General features: G+C 41.6%; 1 protein-coding gene across 9 annotated transcripts in view; it reads left to right on the top strand.

Annotated features, from left to right (window-relative positions):
* mdga2a (MAM domain containing glycosylphosphatidylinositol anchor 2a) overlaps positions 1 to 22,039 on the top strand; it is a 932,327-nt gene that overhangs the window by 791,041 nt on the left and 119,247 nt on the right. For all 9 annotated transcript variants that reach the window (XM_043697342.1, XM_043697346.1, XM_043697340.1 and 6 more), the window contains one exon: positions 7,223 to 7,246. In XM_043697342.1, coding sequence (XP_043553277.1) covers positions 7,223 to 7,246 — 24 coding nt within the window. The remainder of the gene's footprint in view (positions 1 to 7,222; positions 7,247 to 22,039) is intronic.

Below are 22,039 nucleotides of genomic sequence, written 5' to 3'. Positions count from 1 at the left end.
TATATTACTGGCACTGAACAAGATGACAGCTGAGTAGTAGGGCTGCGTGCTGGTTCTTGACCCCAGGGCTCTTTAACTCCCATCTCCTTGCCTTTTTTGTTCCTTTTCACTTCTGCTCTTTTTCTTTTTTGCCTCTTGTTTTTTAATTTGTTTTTCTTTAAAGCCTTTTGCAGGGGGTTAATCAGTGGCATCGGCCTGGGAGCGAGAGCGGAATAGTAGCAGCCTCCCAGAAGTTGGAGGAGGTGGAGGTGGTGGACACAGCTCCTCCTGGTGATTGGAGATGGCGGCTGCAACAGACCTTTCAAGATGGTGGGCACTGGCATGGCAACATCTCAGAGGAGTGCAGGCAGAGTGGGACACTTTGCAAGGCAGTGGCCTGGCCTGGCCTGGCAGCAGAGCCAGGGACTTCTAGTTGCAGTAGATCCTGAGGAGGGACTCCAGGCATTGGCGAGGCAGAGGCTGCAGCACTGTATGCCCTGAGGCGGGACTCCTGGTGTTATTGAGGCTGCAGTAGAAATTCCTGCTTATGGTCAGGGCAGGTCCAGAGCGGGGAGTTCTGGTTATCTATGAGGCGGTAGTGGCAGCTCCTCTTTGTGGTAGGCCCAGAGCTAGGGAACTCCTTGTTACGAGGTGTGTGGGGGTCCAGCACTTGACCCTGCATCAGCAATGGTGTCCGTGAGGTGGGCACAGTGGCAAGGAAATGGTGCCTAAAGAGTGGTGACTCCTATATTGGTGGGTTCAGGATTCGTGGTGGAGGCAGTGGGATGGCAATTGACTTTCTTTCTGTTCTATCTTTTTATTCTTAAATTATTCAAAATGATGGTGGATTGTGGTGACAGTTAAATTTTTCACTCTATTTTACTGTGTTATTTACTGTAAAATACAAGTGACAATAAATCATTCAATTCAATTCCTTTCTGTAACCAAAAATGGCCTGTAGTCAGTCAGCAGCACAAAGTGCCTGCTGTCAAGGAACTGGGTGAACTTCTTAACACTGAATCCAATGTTCAATCCTTCCCTTTCCACTTGGGCATACTTCTCCTCCATCTTTATTAGTGACCTCAATGTGAACACAATGAGCCTTTTCTCTCCATTCAGCAGGATGTGTGACAGTACAGCCCCAACCGCATAAGGCGAGGCCTCACACACCAAGTGCAGTGTCAACTGCGGGTTGAAATGAGTCAACCTTTCGATCATTTTAAGGCTTGCTTCATCTGGTGAGCCTCCTCACATTCTTAGGTCCATTTCCACAGCTGCCCTTTGCCCAGCCACCAATGCAGAGGTTTCAGCACAGTTGCCAGATCAGATATGAACTTACAGTCATAGAGTCTTAGCGATGTTGAGCAGAACGATCTCAGTTGAGGCACATTCTCTAATCTCGGGACCTTCATGATAGCCTCCATCTCCTTGGGTGCCTTGTGTAATCCCTTGCCATTGATCACATGACCCAACTACTTTATGAATTCTTCACAAAAACTCACATTTCTCTCTTTTTACTCGCAGGCTGTGTTCCTGCAAACTCCTTAGGATTTTTTTCTAGGCTTTTCAAATGCCCCTTTTCAGAAGATCCAGTAATAAAAACATTGTCCAGATAACACTGGACCCCTGGCAATCCACTCACAAATTGGATGTTGACCCTTTGGAATAGAGCCAGCACTGACATGATGCCAAAGGGAAGTCGCTTCATGCAGGACAGTCCCCTGTGGGTACTATTGTCAGCAGCAACTGACACTCCTCCATGACCCCAGATGTAAGCAGGCCTGCGGCAAATTCATTTTGAGAATTTCTTTCTCCCGGCCAGTCCCTTGAACAGAAATCAGAGACACTGCTGCAGCCATATCCACTTCAATCTTTACTGTCTTCTGCTCTGGAAGGACCCAGGAACAATCAGTTTCACGCCATACCAACAGGATGTTCAACTGAAACTCTGCTGACTCTGGGCCTTCTTCTTCTCCCGCAGACCCAGCTGACTTTCAGTCTACTTGCTGACAGAATGGACCTGATGACACGCTCTCTGAATGATGTCCTTCTCTTGTACCTAATGATTTCAGTCAATATGTCCCACTCGGTTACACCTGCAGCATTAGCTTCTCGAGTACAATATATTGACTCCTTGCAGCCACTCTTGCCACATCGGCAGCATTCTCCGAGTGATATTACACTCAGCTACGACTCTATGCACCTAGGCATCATCAGTCACCTGTGTTGGCAGCCAACTTCGTTGAGGTAATGATTTGGAATCTCCCCTTGTTCGTAACTTCTGTTGGATGGCTTTGTGTTGGAAGCCACAAATCACATGATCCCACAAGACATCTTGGTGGAACCCTTCGAATTCGCAATGTTCTGCTAATCTCTTTAAGGCAGCCAAAAATTGGGTGATGGACTTTCCTTCACGTTGTATGTGTTTATAAAAACTTAAATGCTCTGCAATCATCAGTGGCTTTAGTGCAAGATAACTCCCCAACACATTACTTAGATCATGATATGTCTGGGTTTCTCTGATTGTACCAGATACATTAGAATCACAAAGATCTTTCTCTCAATGGTGCTGAAGAAAACCTGTACCATAATGTCTTCAGCCACCTTATTCGCCTTTAAGTACACATTAAAACGTTCGGTATAGAATCCAACTTTTTGTCTCTTCGGTAAACAGTACCATCATTCCAAATTGACCCACCATTTTGTTTTCTCGCTGGCAGGAATTTTTCTCCCATTCAAGTCTAGTCACCACTGCAGCCTGAATCCCCTCAGTGAATGCTCTCTGTGCCAACCTCTCCCTTACCAGCTATGCTAGTGTACCACTCTTCCTTGGCATCACTCATGACCCGAGTCCTCTCATGACCACTTCCCTCAATGTTATCTCCACAATCCTACATCTTTTTCAAAGTCTGGGCTACATCCTTCCACCCAACCAAAAAATGAAATTTGCACAGTTTGTGGGCTGGAGCTCACTCTAACTCCCACCTCCTGTTCATGTGACCCATTCTCTTAAAGGGGCAGCGCACACCCAACTACAACACGCACATACTGACATTAAATATTAAGCTTTATGCGCTCAGACAAGCAATGCACACAGAATAAAGGCTCAAAACAGAATATAAAGAAAAACAAACCACAGAGCTCATACAAAGCAAATGCACACAGAATTATATCTTTCAACCAGAAATTAGCTCTCCTTAGCCTCTGAATAAAGATGATTTAACAATGCAGTACTCAGCTTATTAAATTGTTATATAGTTGCATGAGTCATAAACTCCTTTTTATTGCAGACTTTTTTTTTGATGATGGGTCAGGCTCCCACAATTTTTCTGATGATGCGCCAGACTCCATAGATATTTTTGCAACAATGCATTGGACTCCCTTAAACATCCAGGAGAAAGTGAGAACTGCAGATGCTGGAGATCAGAACTGAAAAGTGTGTTACTGGAAAAGCGCAGCAGGTCAGGCAGCATCAAAGGAGCAGGAGAATCGACATTTCAGGCATAAGCCCTTCTTCAGGAATGAGGAGGGTGTGCCAAGCAGGCTAAGATAAAAGGTAGGGAGGAGGGACTTGGAGGAGGGGCATTGGGAATGCGATAGGTAAACAACGCCCCTCCCCCAAGTCCCTCCTCCCTACCTTTTATCTTAGCCTGCTTGGCACACCCTCCTGATTCCTGAAGAAGGGCTTATGCCCAAAACGTCGATTCTCCTGCTCCTTTGATGCTGCCTGACCTGCTGCACTTTTCCAGCAACACATTTTCCATCCCTTAAACGTCCACCCAACAAGGGTTTTAGGCTTTCTTAAATATTCCACTAAAGATGAGGTTCTGTCGCCCTTAAATAACTAGTCCTGAGCTGAAAACAGATGATTTGTTCTGCAAATGAGTCACGCTCCTTTTTTGGCTGCTATTCTTCTCTTGGCTGCAGCTCTCCTTCTGTGATTAATCAGTGTGCCTGCAGCCACAAGGTTACCAGCTTCTTTTACATCTAGTTCCTTTCAATGCTGAACATGATGTTACATCGCCAAGGCCTCACTGGCCTATCAATGACAGCCTTGGATCAAGATAACCAGTGATAGATCACATTTTGTTTCAATCTTAAAGTTAAATCACATGACACTGCACATCAGCAGACTTTCTTTCTGTAAATTCCGGTCTCGAATACTACCTTAACAGTTGAATGGCTGGTTGAATGAAATCACACATGCCTAGCTGAGATACCTCCTAATGAGGCTTTATAACAAAGTGTGGAATCTATGTGGAACATCATTTTGCACAGATCTTTTATTTTGACTATACCATGTCTATTTGATTAATAGCACTGTTTGGTTTTGATACTTTGCAGAATCCTAACAAGCTTTGATTTTTTTTTAGAGAAAAGGAATTTCATTCCATTACATATTCAGTTGAAAGTCTTTCTTTAGAATTTAATCAAAAATGTTTTTGTTTCCTGTTATTCATTTCACTGACTTGTTGTGCAAAGTCATGCAAGAAGGATTACACTTTGACATCAACCAGTAAACTCTTGCATATCCCTTTCCATTTAGAAATATGAATTGTGCTGCATGATTTGTCCATTAATTGAGCGGTTGATTATTATTGGCTGTTGTATTGCCGGTAACACATTCCCTGTACTTCAAGTAAGTGTTGCAAAATGTTTTTGAGACATTGTGAAACGTACTACAGAAATTGATAACATCGAGGCCTGTCAATTCATCTTGTGTGACAATTCCTTATGAGAGCAATTAAAACAGAACCTATTTGCTTTATTTCTTTTGGCCGTGTTCTCATCCTGTAGCCCTTTGTTTCAAATACTTATTGATTTCTTTCTGGAAAGATTCAATCATTTTTGCCTCAAACACTTTCTTTCAATAAAGTCATATATTTATAAAGCACTTTTAACATAAGAAAATGTTCCTAGGCTTTTGCAGAAGCATTACATAGCAAATTAGACACTAAGCCACATAGATGATAATGAGAATAGACGGCCAAAAGCTTTGTCAAAGCAGAAGGTTTTAACGGAAATATTTGAGGAAGAAAGAGAGGTAAAGAGTCAGAGACATGTGAAGAAGGATTTCCAGATCTTAGGACCAGGTGTGGCCTCTAATGATGGATTAAAATTCAAGTATATTAGAGAGGCTAGATTTAGATAAACAAAGATATGTCGGAGGGATGTAGAGCTGGAGGAGATTACAGCGATAATGAAGCTTGAGTCTTGGAAGAATGTGAAAAAAAGGATAGAATTTTAAACCAAGATAATGTTTGCCCAGTAACTATTTTCGGTTCGCAAGCACAGGGGTTACATATGATTCGATGCATTTCAGGACAGGGAAGGCAGAATGTTTGGTGAGTTCAAGCTTACAAAGGATATGATGTGGAAACCAGCCAGTGATATACTGGCATAAATGAGTCCAGAGATAAGAAAAGTATGAGTGATTATTCAGTAATAGAATAGCCGAAAACAGGATATGGTCGAGAAATGATAGCATAGTAGAAAGGCGATCTTACTGAATTTATCGCTATGTAGCCAGGAGCTCATCTTGGAGTCAAATGTGAAATATAGTTTAACAATCCTTTAAGAAGGCAAACTTCCACAATCTCTCATTCAAAAAAAGACTGAGGGTCACTTGCTGCTTCCTCCAGATGCCAGTTAAATAATTCTTCACAAGGTTCGCTGTAATTTAATAAATGTATTCAATTCAACCTCCATTTAGCCTCATCTGTTCCAATGGAAATATTGCCAGTACCTCGTATTTCTTCTCCTAATTACTGTTCCTATCTCTGGCAACGTCTGGGTCAATCAGTGGAGCACAATATTTGGCTAAAGTGGCTTTTCTGTCATTGGGTATGCTAAACATGGTTTTTCAACAGTCACTTGCTTTTTTACTAGGCAAAAGTGAGGACTGCAAATGCTGGAGATTAGAGTCGAGAGTGTGGGGCTGGAAAAGCACAGCAGGTCAGGCAGCATCCGAGGAGCAGGAATTGGACGTTTCAGCACACCATACACTTGCTTTTTCACACTTGTTTCACAACGTTCCTCGGTGTAAAATTCAACATGCTATTGGTCTTCTTCTGGATTTATCGACCTGATTCCATACTTTCAGATGTTTCCATCTTTGTACTTTTATATTCCTCTGTTCAGTCACACTTTTCATATCTTTCACATCAAAGCACAATCACATTCTTTTCTTTACCAAACATATTGTGTTGTTAATCCCAATCTCTTAAAAACATCAAGAACCAAAGTTAGAAATTAGTACTTTCTGTCACATCACTTCCAACCTTCCTCCAGTCTGAGCAATGCCTGTTTCCTTAAACCTTGACTCCTATTATCAACTAATTTTCTCAATAAATACCCAAATTAAATCAATTCTTTTCCCTTTTTTCCCACTCACTTCTCGTATAGTTGCTTTCCAGTTCACAAGGAAGTTTGTTAAGTTTAAAACTTTTGTAATATGCATAAACATGATCATCTATCTGTTCATTAGTGTTTAATAGTTTCATCTGATTGCTAAATATATGGGGGGAGAAATTGTTTTGTGCAGCATTTCATTTCTACTGGTGCTGTGCAGATTTACAGTAATTTCCCCAGGGCAGATAGTGATGCCACTTGTACACACATGGCCCACACAATGTTCTTCATTGATAGAAGCGACAGTACAAAAAGAATTATCAGCCTTGTAACCCAGTGCATCATTATTCTGCTGCCGTCCAGAAACAATGATTATGTGAAAACATGAGAGAGAATTAAAAAGTATATAATAACAATGTGAGCAGTTTTCTCTGAATTCCCAGGACGCATTGGAAGAATATCTCAGCAGATGAAGAACAAGCTTAAATTCACAAAGAGCTATGACTTGTGATAGTATTTGAAAAGGTTGAAGCAAAAACTATTGTAATGTTAAAGAAAAGGAACTGAAAAGGTGTTTCAAGAATTAACACTGCTTTTATGTTATGCATTTAATGATGTGCTGTAGCTAACTGTCATCACTTAAACTAATCTCTAACCTTTGGTTCTCCGTTTCAAAAGAAATGTTTGAATTAAAATATTGGCTTAATGGGACTATGGTAGCACTGATCTCAAGGCTAGGTAAGTGTGAATGAATTAATATGGTAAAATATATTTGGCTTGTTTTGGTTTTAAGTGACACATGACAAACTGGAATGAACAGAAATATGTAGAGTTGTGGAAATAGTGTAATAATGTGCAAGGGGCTCAAAATTCCTTTTTGTTTTATTTATAGCTCCCATGACGAATCCACATTTAGGTAAGTGCATTTTCTTTTCTTCTATGGACTCACCAATCTATTTGTACTATTTGGTTCTTTTTCTGGTTGGAGGATTGTGACCATAATTATGTGATTTGTTAAATTTTGAATTGGGGTCTGCCACCATGTATTTACAAAGCACAATTTTTCAAACAAAGATGCCTTCACTTTCATGTGTGCCAACTCCAGCACCCTGTGGAAATTTTCATATTAGGTAGCATTAAAAAAGACTTTTAAAAAATCTTTTGAAGAAATACCTTGAAAATGTGTACTCCCCAAATGATGTCTGATTTTTTCATTAGACTTTGGTTTCAAACTTTTTAAGCTCTCTCAGTTAACTATTCTGAAGCAGTCGATTTGTTTGTCACTTGCAAATGATCATTACCTAGACGGAATACCATTAACATCATGTTGATAATTTAGGACTGAAAGAGCAGACTACAGGAGAGATAAAAAATTGGTTGCATGTTAGCAATCAGAAGATTGTTATTAATAGTCGTCCTCTTGCATGGAACTTGATAATGCAGAGTCCTGCAGGAATTTCTGTGAGGATTATTAGTCAATAATATCTGTGTTAGTGATCTGGGTGAACTAACTGAGGGAACAGTCCACATGTTGTGGATTATTTAAAGATTTATACTAATGTGTAGGGAAAACAAAAACTGAAATCGTTGGAGAAATTCAGCAAGTCTGGCAACTGTGGAGAAGAAGCAGACTTAATGTTTCAGGTTCAGTGACCTTTCTTCAGAAGTAGCCAGGAAAACATGGTATATAAGCTAAAGGTCAGGAGTGGGGTGCGGTGGCAAAGGAATGTGCAGATGGGCAGAAATGGAGCCCAGAGAGAGAGAAAGAATGACAGGTAGCGAGACAAAAGGTGTTCAGCAAAGTAGTCATCCAGTGTGCGTTTTATCTCCCCAGTGTAGAGGAGACCACATTGTGAGCAGCAAGCACAGTAAACTAGTTTGAGTGCAGTCGAGGTAAATTGCTGCTTCATCTGGAAGGTTGATCTCGAGCCTTAGATAGTGAGTAGACAAATGGGCAATTGTTATACCTTTAACAATTGCATCGGTAGGTGCCATAGAGATGTGGATGGTGTTGGGAGTGGAGGAAGCGTAGATCAAGGTGTCCTGAGGGGAACCTATGAAATGTTGACAAGGGAAGACAGGAGAAATGTGTCTTGTAGTGGCATTCTGCTAGAGATGGCAGAAATGGTGGCTTATGATCCACCTTTACATATAAAACAACTTTTCTTAGTTACTATCAGTTCTGAAGGATGGTCACTGGACTTAAAATGTTAATTCTGTTTCTCTCTCCACAGATGCTGCAAGATCTGCTGAGTTTCTCAGCAATGTCTGTTTTTGTTTTGGATTTTCAGCATCTGCAATTCTTTGTTTTATTCTAATACTGGGAGGTTCTGTTATTTGTAGGTTTCACTGTGTGCAGTGTGACATTTGGATTTGCTGATCCCTATCTTCCTATCTTGACACAAATTTCCTTCAAATGTCCAAACGTGCTTGGACCTGATGCTGATGTCACTGCTTGCAGAAGGTAATTGGGGTGCTCAGTTCAGTGTCTCATGATCGACAGGGAAGAGCAACTCATTTCAGCTCCAGGGTTCAGAGAGAAATTTTATGTTTTATGTGGAGAGGTGGAATAGATTGATCTATACTCACTGGATTATAGAAGAATGAAGGATGATCTTATTGAAGCATACATGATTCTTAGGGGACTTGACAGGGTAAATGTTGGAAGACTGTTTCCCTTTGTGGGGAATGTCAAGGGCATCATTTCAGAATAAGGAATTGCACATCTGAAATGGAGATGAGGAGGACTTCCTTCACTAAGGATAGTGAATCTGTGAAATTCTTTACCTCAGAGGGCTGTTGAGACTGGGTTGTTAACTATATTCAAAGTTGAGATAGACAGACTTCCAATCAGTAAGGAAATCAAAGATTACAGGGAAAAGACAGGCCAATATAGTTGAGGATAATCAGATCACATGTGACCTGATTGAACAGCAGAACTGGCTTGATGGGCTGAATGGCTACTTCTGCCCTTATGCTTTATGGTATTATGTTAATCCAGGTTGACCGATTTATTTCTACAAGTAGATAATAGGAGCAATGGGAGTCACAACAATTAATTTTACGAATGTCAACAGAATACACTGGGTGCATAGTGAGTCTGCAGCTATGTCTTCACTCCCTAAGCAACAGAGATTTTTAAAAATATAATCATTTTAAAAAAATAATATTTATCAAACCCAACCACGAGCTTCCAAAGACTAAGTTCTACTGACATCTTGTAGACTGTGATGATATATTGTGAATAAGACAACACAAAATAGGGCACCTAAAACATAAGGCTGTATCTTATGTTTGTTTGGTTAAGTCTGAGCTGGGTCAAATTTCTGCAGCAATTTCTGTTGCGGAGCACAGCAAGTTTTCTCACTGTATTTTAACACACTCACTTCATTAACTACTTAATCGACATCCATTACATCCAGTTGCAACCCGAGTTTACAATGTCATACCCAGGCCATTTTTTATTCACCAGTTATCCTGGAATTCACTGACATCCTTTGCCTGTACCATGCGTAAAAGTGTATTATGCACCTGGGTAAGCACTGTTAGTCCAGAGCTGCTCTGCATAGTTCCTGACAATTGCCTCGCACATGGCAGCCAATGGGAAATCAGTAACCCAATGTGCAGGAAGGAGCCTGGAGCTCCTGCTGGGATGGGTGATGCAGAGGCAGGAGCTCCTCTTCGCTAAGGCCCACCAATGGAGGTCACATCACCAGACCTTGCAGCTTGGTCCAAGGTTGCCATCTGTGTTAAACCATTCACATCCATTTGAAGAAATGTACAGGATGAAGGATGGTCAATGACCTTCATCTTTCCACCATTGTAATTGCCACCATCCGATACCTCCCACCTATTCCACCTCTGCTCCTGTACCACTGTACCACTTCCACTATTGGCTGTAACATCTTCCCTCACTCACTGTCACGCAGCCCAATCCCCAAAATCACTAACCCTGTGCTGCCTACTTACTCACTTGGGACACCTCTTGACCTGCACAAACATAACCGCTGTACCATGCACTTTCATCTCCCTTAATATGCGTCTCTTTCTCATTCCAGGAGTAAAGTAGCTCCCCCCAGCAGGACAGTAAACCTCAAGTTGGGTGGTGGGCTGTCTGATGTTCAGCTCCTCATTCATTATGTGGAGACCATCCTGACTCTCACCACCCCAAGTGACTAACTGACTATTTCCAAGTTCCAGGACTGGCATCAGAGGCTGGTCTTGACTTATTGTGCTGGGGTCCCTGAGCAAAGGTTATCTCCCTTGGCTTTACTGAGGCTAGCTCAATACCATGAAAAGCTTCTTGGCTTTGTGACAGTGTAATACCACGATGTGGAGGTGTCGGTGTTGGACTGGGGTGGACAAAGTTAAAAATCATAACTAGTTACCTAATGAAGGAGCAATGCTCTAAAAGCTCGTACTTCCAAATGTACATGTTGAGCCATAACCTGGTGTTATGCGATTTTAACTGCGTAAAACCAGGCAAAGCAACACAGCAGTAATATGAGCCTGATATTTCTGGCTGAGGGAGCAAAGTACACAAAGGTAAGACAAGGCAAGACATTCAGGTAAACTGAGAGTGAGTGAGAACTATGACAGTAAGTAAAGATCCCAGAGATACACCATAGTTGAGTCCATGGAAATGAATGTAAGTCCTTGACACACACTGTCCTTGTTACAGCTTTACAATGATAGTTATCCATGGCAGCATTGAAGTAAAGGAGTACATGTAAATGAATTGGAAATCTGCCATTAGCAGTCTTACAGACCGGCACATTTCAGATACCAATGTTCATGGACGTGCAGTGCATGCGGTCCATATCCTTTGAATGTGACCTAAAATATTGCTGCTCGATGTCCAACATGGAGGTCCTTTGGTGCAAGTGGGGAGCTGAATCCACCAGGTTCCGATTTCCATGTCATGTTTTCTCAGTATCTAGCTTGTTTGGCAAATTTGACACAACATCTGAATATTAATGAAGGGTGTTGGATCATCAACACTGCATTTAACAAGCAGCAATCCCTCTTAATTGGCAATCCACCCCAAAAGATGCAGCGAGATACTCCTGATGTCAAGATTGGCCTCTATGGAATTCTAGTCTAATTCTGCCACAAATTTCTCCACAGCCCACATTGTTCAGATCCCAATAAGATTCCCGCCATTGTTCTATGCTGCTGATAGTGGACATGGTGCACCTCTGTGTGTAGAACAATGAGGTTATTTCAATGTTGTTTCTTTCCAGCAAATGACTTTTCATCAAAATTTGGAAATGATCAAACAAGAAAGTTCAATGCAGTATTCATTTGACATTGAAATCCCCATTTCAATGAGATGGCTGCTAAGGCATGACCAGATTTTTAGGCAGTTGGCTGAGTGAGGAAGGTATGAAATTAAGGAAAAATGTTGCAACATTTCTCGTTGATTACTAAGTCTGTCCAAACCTTCCCTTTGCACAGTGTGTACTTCTTACCGTCTATTGACATAAAATTTAAGTGCGATAAAAGATGTTTTATAACAACTTCCACCAGGCAACAGGGAAGGACAGGATGACACAGTATCTCAGTATATTCTGCTTTTGCCTCAAGGTCCTGACATCAAAACTTGTCTGATCTAATTTGATGAAAGTTTGTTTGTTTGTTCTGTCTCCTGGCTGGAAGGTGTCTCAGTGAATTGAGTTCAAAAAATCTCCAGCCAGTTTCATGTGCATTTGGGCCTGCAGCACACAACAGACTCTCAGGAACACTGAACAGATTGGATGAAATAAAACTGCTGGTGTCCACTTTGCCCATCCAAAGCCCAAGCATTAATTCTACAGCTGTACATATCATGATATGCATCTGAGACAGTATCATTTCAATGTAAAAGTTTCATGCAACTGTCTCCCTGATTTATACTGTAATCTGCTACCAAACTTCGATGTGAAATCCAGATCCATATTGACTGAGGGTGTGTGAGTGTATTGGTGTACACTTTCAGAAAGGAATGCAATGACCTCCATGTAAATTTGGGTAAGTCACAGTTGTAGCAAGGCTGGGGAACTGACGTAAAGCTGCTTCTGTGTATCTGTTTAGTTGTGAAACATGGGGTGAAATAAGCAGATCTGAGGAACTAACTCTAAACACTAAACACTAGCTTCAATGAACAATCATGTGAAGTGCTTAACTCTAAAAGTACAAATATCTGGGGGCTGCAGCTGGAAAGTCTGACATTGCCATCACAATATTTGGGAGTTCTGACCAGAGAGACTCTGTTCTGGGTTTGAAAGATAATGGATTCTTCTGTATAAATTGACAAAGTCAAAAGAAATCCCCTTTCTCTGACATCACCTCCTGCATTTGTCGCTAATTCAAACATATTTTTATCATTACTGTCTAGACTGTCCGTGTTTTTGAGGAAGTGGATTTAATGGTGGATGAAGCCCTTTAATTGAGAAAAATTTGAAGTGGGAATTGTGAAATTAAGAGCAGTGGCAAATGTTGAAAGTTAGCAAATATAATTTATGCAGGTATAATTAACAGGTATAGAGAAAGCTGCAGGTTTTATATTGGCAATATGTATTCAACAGCATGATCGACTGTTATTTTTAATATACCAAATTTGTGGTAGTCTGAAAAATTCAGTTATTTATCACTAATTGTCAAAAACAGAACAGTTCACAGAAAGCAGAGGCACAATAAATTTATTTAGGAAGTAAAATCTTTTTAATGTCCTGTGTACTCTGCAAATTCCTGTATTGTTCAACATATTGATGAGTTTAACAATTGCTATGGACATTAACCCCTGTAATAAATGAGCACTGAAAATTTCAAATGTTAGTGTTCCTCCCAATGATAATTCATTATTAATAACAGAGAAGGGCCAAATTTGGTCTGATATTAAACAGATTTATTACAGAAATTAAGCTTTATTCCAACTAAGGGCTTTTGTACAGCATCTGTGCAATGAAATGTAGGTTTGAGCTAGGACTCGGCATCCTTAGCATTCTATCAGGGAAGTCATTTTTAAGGGATGTTTGAACACTTCTTGGATACAATAAAGAAAATCAAACAGAATTTAAGTGAACTGGAATTTAAGATAGTGCAAATTTAACAGCAAAGCATTTATTTTAACTTGAGTGAAACCCATCTGCTATTTGAGCAGAAATAAAATGTTGGAATTCAAAAATTCCAAGATGATGAACAGAGAAAGAATGACCTATCCTTGAATTTTTTCAGGTGAAGTGCATTTTGAGGAAAGTAGCAGATGGAATATAATGTGGAGATGTGAGCATTTTTGTAGGAAACACTGAGAAACAGATTATTTTTTAATTGATGATAAACTGGAGAAATTGTGTGCCCTTGTGCATAAGTCACAGAAAGTTAACATGCAGGTGTAACAAACATTTAAAAACAAATGATTTATTGTATTTTATGCAAAGGAATGAGAGAATAATAGAATGAATAAGTCTTAATGAAATCATTATGTGCCATGATGAGATCACACCTTCAGTATTATGTGCACATCTTATGTCCTAAGTAAAGGAGGGATTTCTTGCCTTAAGACGAGTGTGATGAAGATTCAACACGCTGATTTCTGGGGAAAAGTAATTATTTTATCATAAGAAATTGAGCAGGATAGGTTTGTGTTCCACACAGCTTGGAAGAATGAGAGATAATTTAATCTTTAGATAGCTTGGTAGCATAAAAGCTGAGAGGAAGATTGATCTGGTGGGGAATCTAGAAATTTGAAACTGGTCATTTAACACTGAATTGAGGAGGAATCTCTTCACTCAAAGCATTGTCCATCTACAGAATTCTCTACCTCCTGAGAGCTCCAGAGTGTTTGAGGAATTGAGTATTTTCAAGTCAAGAGATTGATAAATTATTTGGATACGAGAGGAATCTAAAGCTATGTGGATAATGTAAGGTGTAGCTAAGAGAGAAGTTCAGTCATGATTCTTTTGATTGGCAGAGTCCTGAGGCCTGATTGAAAGGCCTGAGTCCTTATGCTTCCTGTTTCTCTGACACTGTTATTAGTAATTAGTTAAAAATCACAAAACACCAGGTTATAGTCCAACAGGTTTAATTGGAAGCACACTAGCTTTCGGAGCATCGCTCCTTCATCTACCACCTGATGAAGGAGCGGCGCTGCAAAAGACTGAAGAAGGGCTCAAGCCCGAAACATCGATTCTCCTGCTCCTTGGATGCTGCCTGACCTGCTGTGTTTTTCCATCAACACATTTTCAGCTGTTGGACTCTAACCTGGTTTGTGTGATTTTTAACTTTGTACACCCCAGTCCAACACCGGCATTTCCAAATCATTAGTAATTAGGAACACAAGACATTCAATCGCTGATCTATCAGTATGTTAAGATATTGTTGTAATTGAATATATCTCTGTTAAACATGGGAGCAGTTCAGTTCTATGCTTCCAAAGCATTAGAAATGCACAAATAAAAACAGTAAGTGCTAGAGAAACTCGTAGGTCTGACAGCATCTGTGGAAAGAGAAACAGAATTAATATTTTGAACCTGTATAAATCTTCTTCCAAAGAAAGGTCACATGAAGCTTGAGACATTAACTTTGCTTCCTTCTCCACAGATGCTGCTGGAACTACAGTATTTGTCCAGTACTTTCTTTTTATTACATATTTCCGGTGTCTGCTGTATTTTGTTTTTGTTTAAAAATATCCACTTAATTTCTTTGTGTATTAATGCATTAAAAACATGGTGTGATAACAAAGCATATTATAAATCAACAATTTAATGCGGACAAAGTCTAATATTCACAGTGAACAAATAAATGCAGTAATAATCTGTTCTATCATCTTAAATTAAAATGTAATTAAACAGATATTGGCAGAGTTCTACAGTTATCAGTGTGACTGCAAAGTTATTTCGGCGCAATGACAGCATTATTAATGCAACTTAAGATAATGTGTTGTAGTATTCCAATGAGAAAAATGGTTTTGAAATATTAACACTAGCCAGCCCAATATAATTTGTGAATACTGGATCTGTAAAGAGCTTCATTAATGATGTCTTACATCATAACAATTAACTTTTCAGTACTTGTATGATTTTTCTAATTCATTCATGGGATGTGGTTTTACCAGCATTTGTTGCCCATCCTTAATTGCCTTGGACCACTTTCTTGAACTGGTGCAGTCCACATGGTGGAGGTACAAACACAATGTTGTGAGAAGGGGAGTTCTAAGATTTTGTCCTAGCAACAGCGAAAGCGCAACACAATAACACCATCCAAAACCTCAACCTGAGCTACAAATCTTCTCAAAACAAGCTAAGACTGTAATTCAGCATCAGGATTGGATGTGGTTTTGAGGTGTATCTCCAGTATACCTGCAGCCCTTGTACTTCTAGGTGGTAGAGGTCTCAGGTTTAGAAGGTTCATCGAAGAGCCTTGATGAGTAGCTGCTGTGTATCTTTTAGATGATATGTACTACTGCCAGTGTACTTCTGTGGTGAAGGACCATGAATGTCTATGATGTCAGATTGGGTGCCAATGAAGTGGGCTGCTTTATCCCAGATGGTGTCAAGTTTCTTATGCTGTTGGAACTGCAGTCATCCAGGCAAATGGGGGTATTCCATCACTCTCTACTTTGTTCAGCAGAACTGGTTTAAAGGAGATAGGAGGTGAGTTACTCATCATGGGTTTTCTAACCTCTGACCTGTATGAGTTTTCTTTAGCAGTAATGGACTGTTCTGGGGCTGCCCACAAAATATGTTAAGGAAATTAATCAATATCCTCTTTGTAAGAAAATGAAGAACATGGGTTCATGGATCAAAGGAAATAACAGAAAACATATGGAGATTCTGTTAGGATCTAAATACAGTTACATAGAGTCATAGAGATGTACAGTATGGAAACAGACCCTTCTGTCCAACTCATCCATGCCCACCAGATATCCCAACTTAATCTAGTCCCACCTGCCAGTATGCATCCAAACCCTTCCTATTCATATACCTATCCAGATGCCTTTTCAATGTTGTAATTGTACCAGCCTCCACCACATCCTCTGACAGCTCATGCCATTAATGTACCACCCTCCGTGTGAAAAGGTTGCACCTTAGATCTCCTTTATATCTTTCCCCTCTCACCCTAAACCTATGCTTTCTAGTTCTAGACTCCCCGACCCCAGGGAAAAGATTTTGTCTATTTTTCATTTGCATGCCCCTCATAATTTTATAAGATCACACCTCAACCTCCAACGCTCCAGGGAAAACAGCCCCAGCCTGTTCAGCCTCTCCCTATAGCTCGAATCCTCCAACCCTGGCAACATCCTTGTAAATCTTTTCTGAACCCTTTCAAGTTTCACAACATCCTTTCAAGAGGGCCATTGGCCCATCTGGTCAAGATCCTGTTGTAATCTGCGGTAACCTTCTTCGCTGTCCACTACACCTTCAATTTTGGTGTCATCCGCAAGCTCACTAACTATACATCTTACGCTCACATATGCTTACATCAGGTGTTGAAATACAGGAAACTGGAACCCCCAAGCCTGGATGTCAGTGAAGTAATTCAGCTGCATGTAGGTGGTGGATGGATGAGAGGTAGAGTTGGATGTCACCAGTATACCTTTGGAAACTGAATGTACGCGTTGAATTGATTTGGCCCTGATAGGGCCAACGCAGAAGTCCGTAGATGCAGAGTATCTTACTGCTAGCTGACCTGTCAGTTTCCTCTATCAACCTTAATGCCCACCAACCCAAACCATTGTCCTGGAGGTAGGATTGTGTGGGAGGAGTCAGTAGAGTCACGCACCTGTAAGTAGCCATGAGTTGAGATTTTCTAGCTGGAAAAGCACAGCAGGTCAGGCAGCATCCGAGGAGCAGGAGAATCGGCGTTTCGGGCCAGAGTCCTTCATCAGGAAGTTCCTGATGAAGTGCTCTGGCCTGAAACGTCGATTTTCCTGCTCCTCGGATGCTGCCTGACCTGCTGTGCTTTTCAAGGAACACACTCTAGACTCTGATCTCCAGCATCTGCAGACCTCAGTTTCTCCAGTAAGTGGCCATGAGCCAATTCTCCTCAATGATGGTCTAATGAGGTCTATTGCTGAAAGCCAACTCGAATTGTCCAGTCAGTCTCCAGGTCCTTGGATACATTGGGCACCATTGTCTGAAGTTATAGAGTCATAGAGATGTACAACATGGAAACAGACACTTTAGTCCAACCCGTCCATGCCAACCAGATATCCCAACCCAATCTAGTCCCACCTGTCAGCACCCGGCCCATATCCCTCCAAACCCTTCCTATTCACGTACCCATCCAAATGCCTCTTAAATATTACAACTGTACCAGCCTCCACCACTTCCTCTGGCAGCTCATTCCATACACGTACCACCCTCTGTGTGAAAATGTTGCCCCGTAGGTCTCTTTTATATCTTTCCTCTCTCACCCTAAACCTATGCCCTTTAGTTCTGGACCGCCAGCCCAGGGAAAAGACTTTGTCTATTTACCCTATTTACCGTGCCCCTCATAATTTTGTAAACCTCTATAAGGTCACCCCTCAGCCTCCGATGCTCCAGGGAAAACAGCCCCAGCCTGTTTAGCCTCTCCCAAGAGCTCAAATACTTCAAACCTGGCAAGAATCTTGTAAATCTTTTCTCTACCCTTTCAAATTTCACAACATCTTTCCGATAGGAAGGAAACCAGAATTGCATGCAATATTCCAACAGTGGCCTAACCAATGTCCTGTACAGCCGCAACATGACCTCCCAACTCCTGTACTCAATACTCTAACCAATAAAGGAAAGCATACCAAATGCCTTCTTCACTATCCTATCTACCTGTGACTCCACTTTCAAGGAGCTATGAACCTGCACTCCAAGGTCTCTTTGTTCAACAATGGTCCCTAGGACTTTACCATTAAGTGTATAAGTCCTGCTAAGATTTGCTTTCCCAAAATGCTGCACCTCGCATTTATCTGAATTAAACTCCACCTGCCACTTCTTAGCCCATTGGCTCATCTGGTCCAGATCCTGTTGTAATCTGAGGTAACCCTCATCGCTGTCCACTACACCTCTAATTTTGGTGACATCTGCAAACTTACTAACTGTACCACTTATGCTCACATCCAAATCATTTATGTAAATGACAAAAAGTAGTGGACCCAGCACTGGTCCTTGTGGTACTCCACTGTTCACAGGCCTCCAGTCTGAAAAACAACCCTCCACCACCACCCTCTGTCTTCTACCTTTGAGCCAGTTCTGTATCCAAATGGCTAGTTTCCCTCTATTCCGTGTGATCTAACCTTGCTAATCAGTCTCCCATTGGGAACCTTGTTGAACGCCATACTGAAGTCCATATAGATCACATCTACTGCTCTGCCCTTATCAATCCTCTTTGTTACTTCCTCAAAAAACTCCAAGTTGCCTCCAAGTGGCAGACTAGGGTTGAGGTAGAGCACCAGTGTTCCTCCAGGCAGCCTGAGAGAGTCCCACTAACTGCATAGGTATACCTGCACTTAAAACCTGAGTTTCAAATGTCTTCAAGGCTGGGACTCACGCTGGGTGTAATTTTAGAGTCTTGGAGGTTGCCTCTAAATGTTGACACCTCAAGGATAGTCTTCAATATTCAAACTGCTGCTGGTGGACTAAGGGAGCCAGGAACCCGTTCAGCCTGGTGGCCTCCATTCAAATATTGACATTCGAATTTTCAAAGGGCAAATCAGCAAACCCAAATAGTTTGCTACACACTAGTTCCTAGCTGTCAGGTTCCCCTGATGAAACATCTAAAAGATTTTTTTTGTAATTTTATTTTATTTGTTTCATCGGCCAGCTTGTGCCATGTCAAGTGATGTACCTGCATTTTACCTTCACGGCCACTTTGTTCTGGGTCAATACTGCTGGCGTCTTCAAAGGAGCTGTCAATGAGATTCCCAATTAGAACATTTATGTCCCAAAATCATGTTGTAGAGTCTGAAACCAGAATTTATCTGTGTTTTGGATTCTTTACCCTGCTCTGAAAATCCAGCCCTGGAATAGCTTTGCACTTTTCCCATATAGTATTCCAAAGATTTCACAAGAATGAAAGTAGCATTAGGTGTCGATATGCTATTTTGTACTAACGTGGGGAACCAATTTACTTGCGATAATGATCAAGAAGACAAGGTAATAACCTTGATTTATTTGCCCATTTTGTGTTTGACAGACGCTCTACTGATGTGTTTAAGTCAAAGATATGTAGAACTGAACTCTCAAATAAATTGCATCATGTATGCAAAGCTTCATTATAACCTAATTTGCAGGATTATAAACCCACACAAATTTAGGATCTTAGTGCACATTATAATAGAAACTTCATTTGAAACTAAAGAGGACATAACTTTAAAAATAAAAGATGTTGATTTAAAACATGGCATGCACCGATTAAAGATGCATTTATATAATTCATTACCTCCAGTACTGAAGATGAGAGAGATAATGTTTTCATCCTTGTTTATCTGTTTGTAAACAGTAATCTCAAAAACTAATGTACTGATTCCAATGTAAATTGGTATCCAAAGTATGGTCAAAAGAAGAGTTGATTAATGTTTAACTAAGACGTGGATCTGAATATTGGAACATTGTAAATAAAATATCCATGAAACATTGTGAGAGAGGGCAAATTAATGTTTTTAATATTATAGGTTGTTTCATTTGGAATATTGGTGATTGTTTTAGAATGCTGTGGATTGGTTCAACTGAGGTGTTCAAAAACTGCTAAAATGTAAGCAGAGCTTTCACAGCAGATTATAAGATTGCCTGAATCCTCAGTGAGCTGGAAGATCTTAATAAATAGTGTACTTTTTTGGCTCAGGTTCCTGCCCCAGGGCATGGCAGGTGCTTGATTCAAGGATCCATGTCTGTGTAATCTGGAGATTGTGAGGATTACAGGACGGTGGTTAAAAACAATGATTGCAGATGCTGGGAACCAGATTCTGGATTAATGGTGCTGGAAGAGCACAGCAGTTCAGGCAGCATCAGAGGAGCAACAAAATCGACGTTTCGGGCAAAAGCCCTTCATCAGGAATAAAGACAGAGAGCCTGAAGCATGGAGAGATAAGCTAGAGGAGGGGGGGGGTGGGGAGAAAGTAGCATAGAGTACAATAGGTGAGTGGGGGAGGGGATGAAAAGAAAGGGTTGACATAGCTCTCTTACAGGAGACACATCTACTTGACAAAGAGCACATAAAGCTACAATAAGGTGGATTTGATCAGGCTTTTTTCTCATCTTTCAGTTCAAAAAGTAGGAGAGTAGTCATTCTTATTCGGAAGAATCTTCCTTTCCAAATGTTAAGCCAGATAAAAGATGAGTCTGGACGGAATATACTGAACAAAGCCCTAATATATAGAGAGGAATATGGAATTTTGAATCTTTATTGCCCCACCCAGCGCGCCCCTGTAAATTTGTAATGAAAGTTTTCTCTAAGTTGATGGCTTTTGGGGTCTGCCATAAAATTATAGGAGGAAATTTTAACTGTATTATGAACCTAGAGACAGATTGCATAGCTAAGAATACAATGGGTATATCTCTTAGATCTAGACAACTGGTGGATCTGAATAAGGAGCTAGGGCTAATAGATGTGTGGAGGTGCCCCTGCTCATGACTCCCTCCCCCATTCCCCCCACCATCACACCCACTCCAGTCACTGGCTCTGCCCCCACTCCCAGCTCCACACCCACACCAGATCCCAACTCCCAGCCCTGCCAAGTTTTCACCATCCCTCCAGACCTTCCCCTCACTGAGGATGACCGATCAGTCCTCAGCAAAGGACTCACCTTCATCCCCCTCCATCCACACATCGATGATTTTAATACATGCCGTAATGTCGAATATTTCTTCCGCCGCCTCCGAGCTTACTTTCACAATCAGTATTCCCGCCCATCTTCCGAGGACCCCTTCGCCCATCTCTAACACACTGCATCCACCTGGACACCCTGCACTAGCCTATTACCTGCCCTCAACCTCTTCATTTCCAACTGCCGCTGGGACATTAACCGCCTCAACCTGTCTACCTCCCTGCCCCACTCCAACCTCTCACCCTCACAACACACAGCCCTCCAATCCCTCTGATCCAATCCTGACCTCATCATCAAGCCAGCAGATAAAGGGGACACAGTGGTAGTCTGGCGCACTGACCTCTACACCGCTGAAGCCAAACGCCAACTCAAGGACACCTCTTCCTACAGCCCCCTCGACCATGACCCCACACCCCATCACCAAAACATCATCTCCAAGACCATACAAAACCTCATCACCTCAGGAGATCTCCCACCCACAGCTTCCAATCTCATAGTTCGGGAACCCTGTACTGCCCAGTTCTACCTCCTTCGCAAGATCCACAAGCCTGACCACCCTGGCCGACCCATTGTCTCAGCATGCTCCTGCCCCACTGAACTCATCTCTACCTACCTCAACACTGTCCTATCGCCCCTTGTCCAGGAACTCCCCACATACGTTCGAGACACCACCCACGCCCTCCACCTCCTCCAAGACTTCCGTTTCCCCGGCCCCCAACGCCTCACCTTCACCATGGATATCCAATCCCTCTACACCTCCATCCGCCATGACCAGGGCCTCCAAGCCCTCCGTTTCTTCCTCTCCCGACAACCCCAACAGTATCCTTCCACCGACAATCTCATTCGTCTGGCCAAACTGATCCTCACCCATAACAATTTCTCCTTCGCATCCTCCCACTTCCTCCAGGCCAAAGGGGTAGCCATGGGCAC

Source organism: Chiloscyllium plagiosum, chromosome 10 (assembly GCF_004010195.1).
Source record: "Chiloscyllium plagiosum isolate BGI_BamShark_2017 chromosome 10, ASM401019v2, whole genome shotgun sequence".
Lineage (NCBI taxonomy): Eukaryota > Metazoa > Chordata > Chondrichthyes > Orectolobiformes > Hemiscylliidae > Chiloscyllium > Chiloscyllium plagiosum.
The sequence above is the reverse complement of the archived record's forward strand: the minus strand, read 5'-3'. Positions and strand labels throughout refer to the sequence as shown.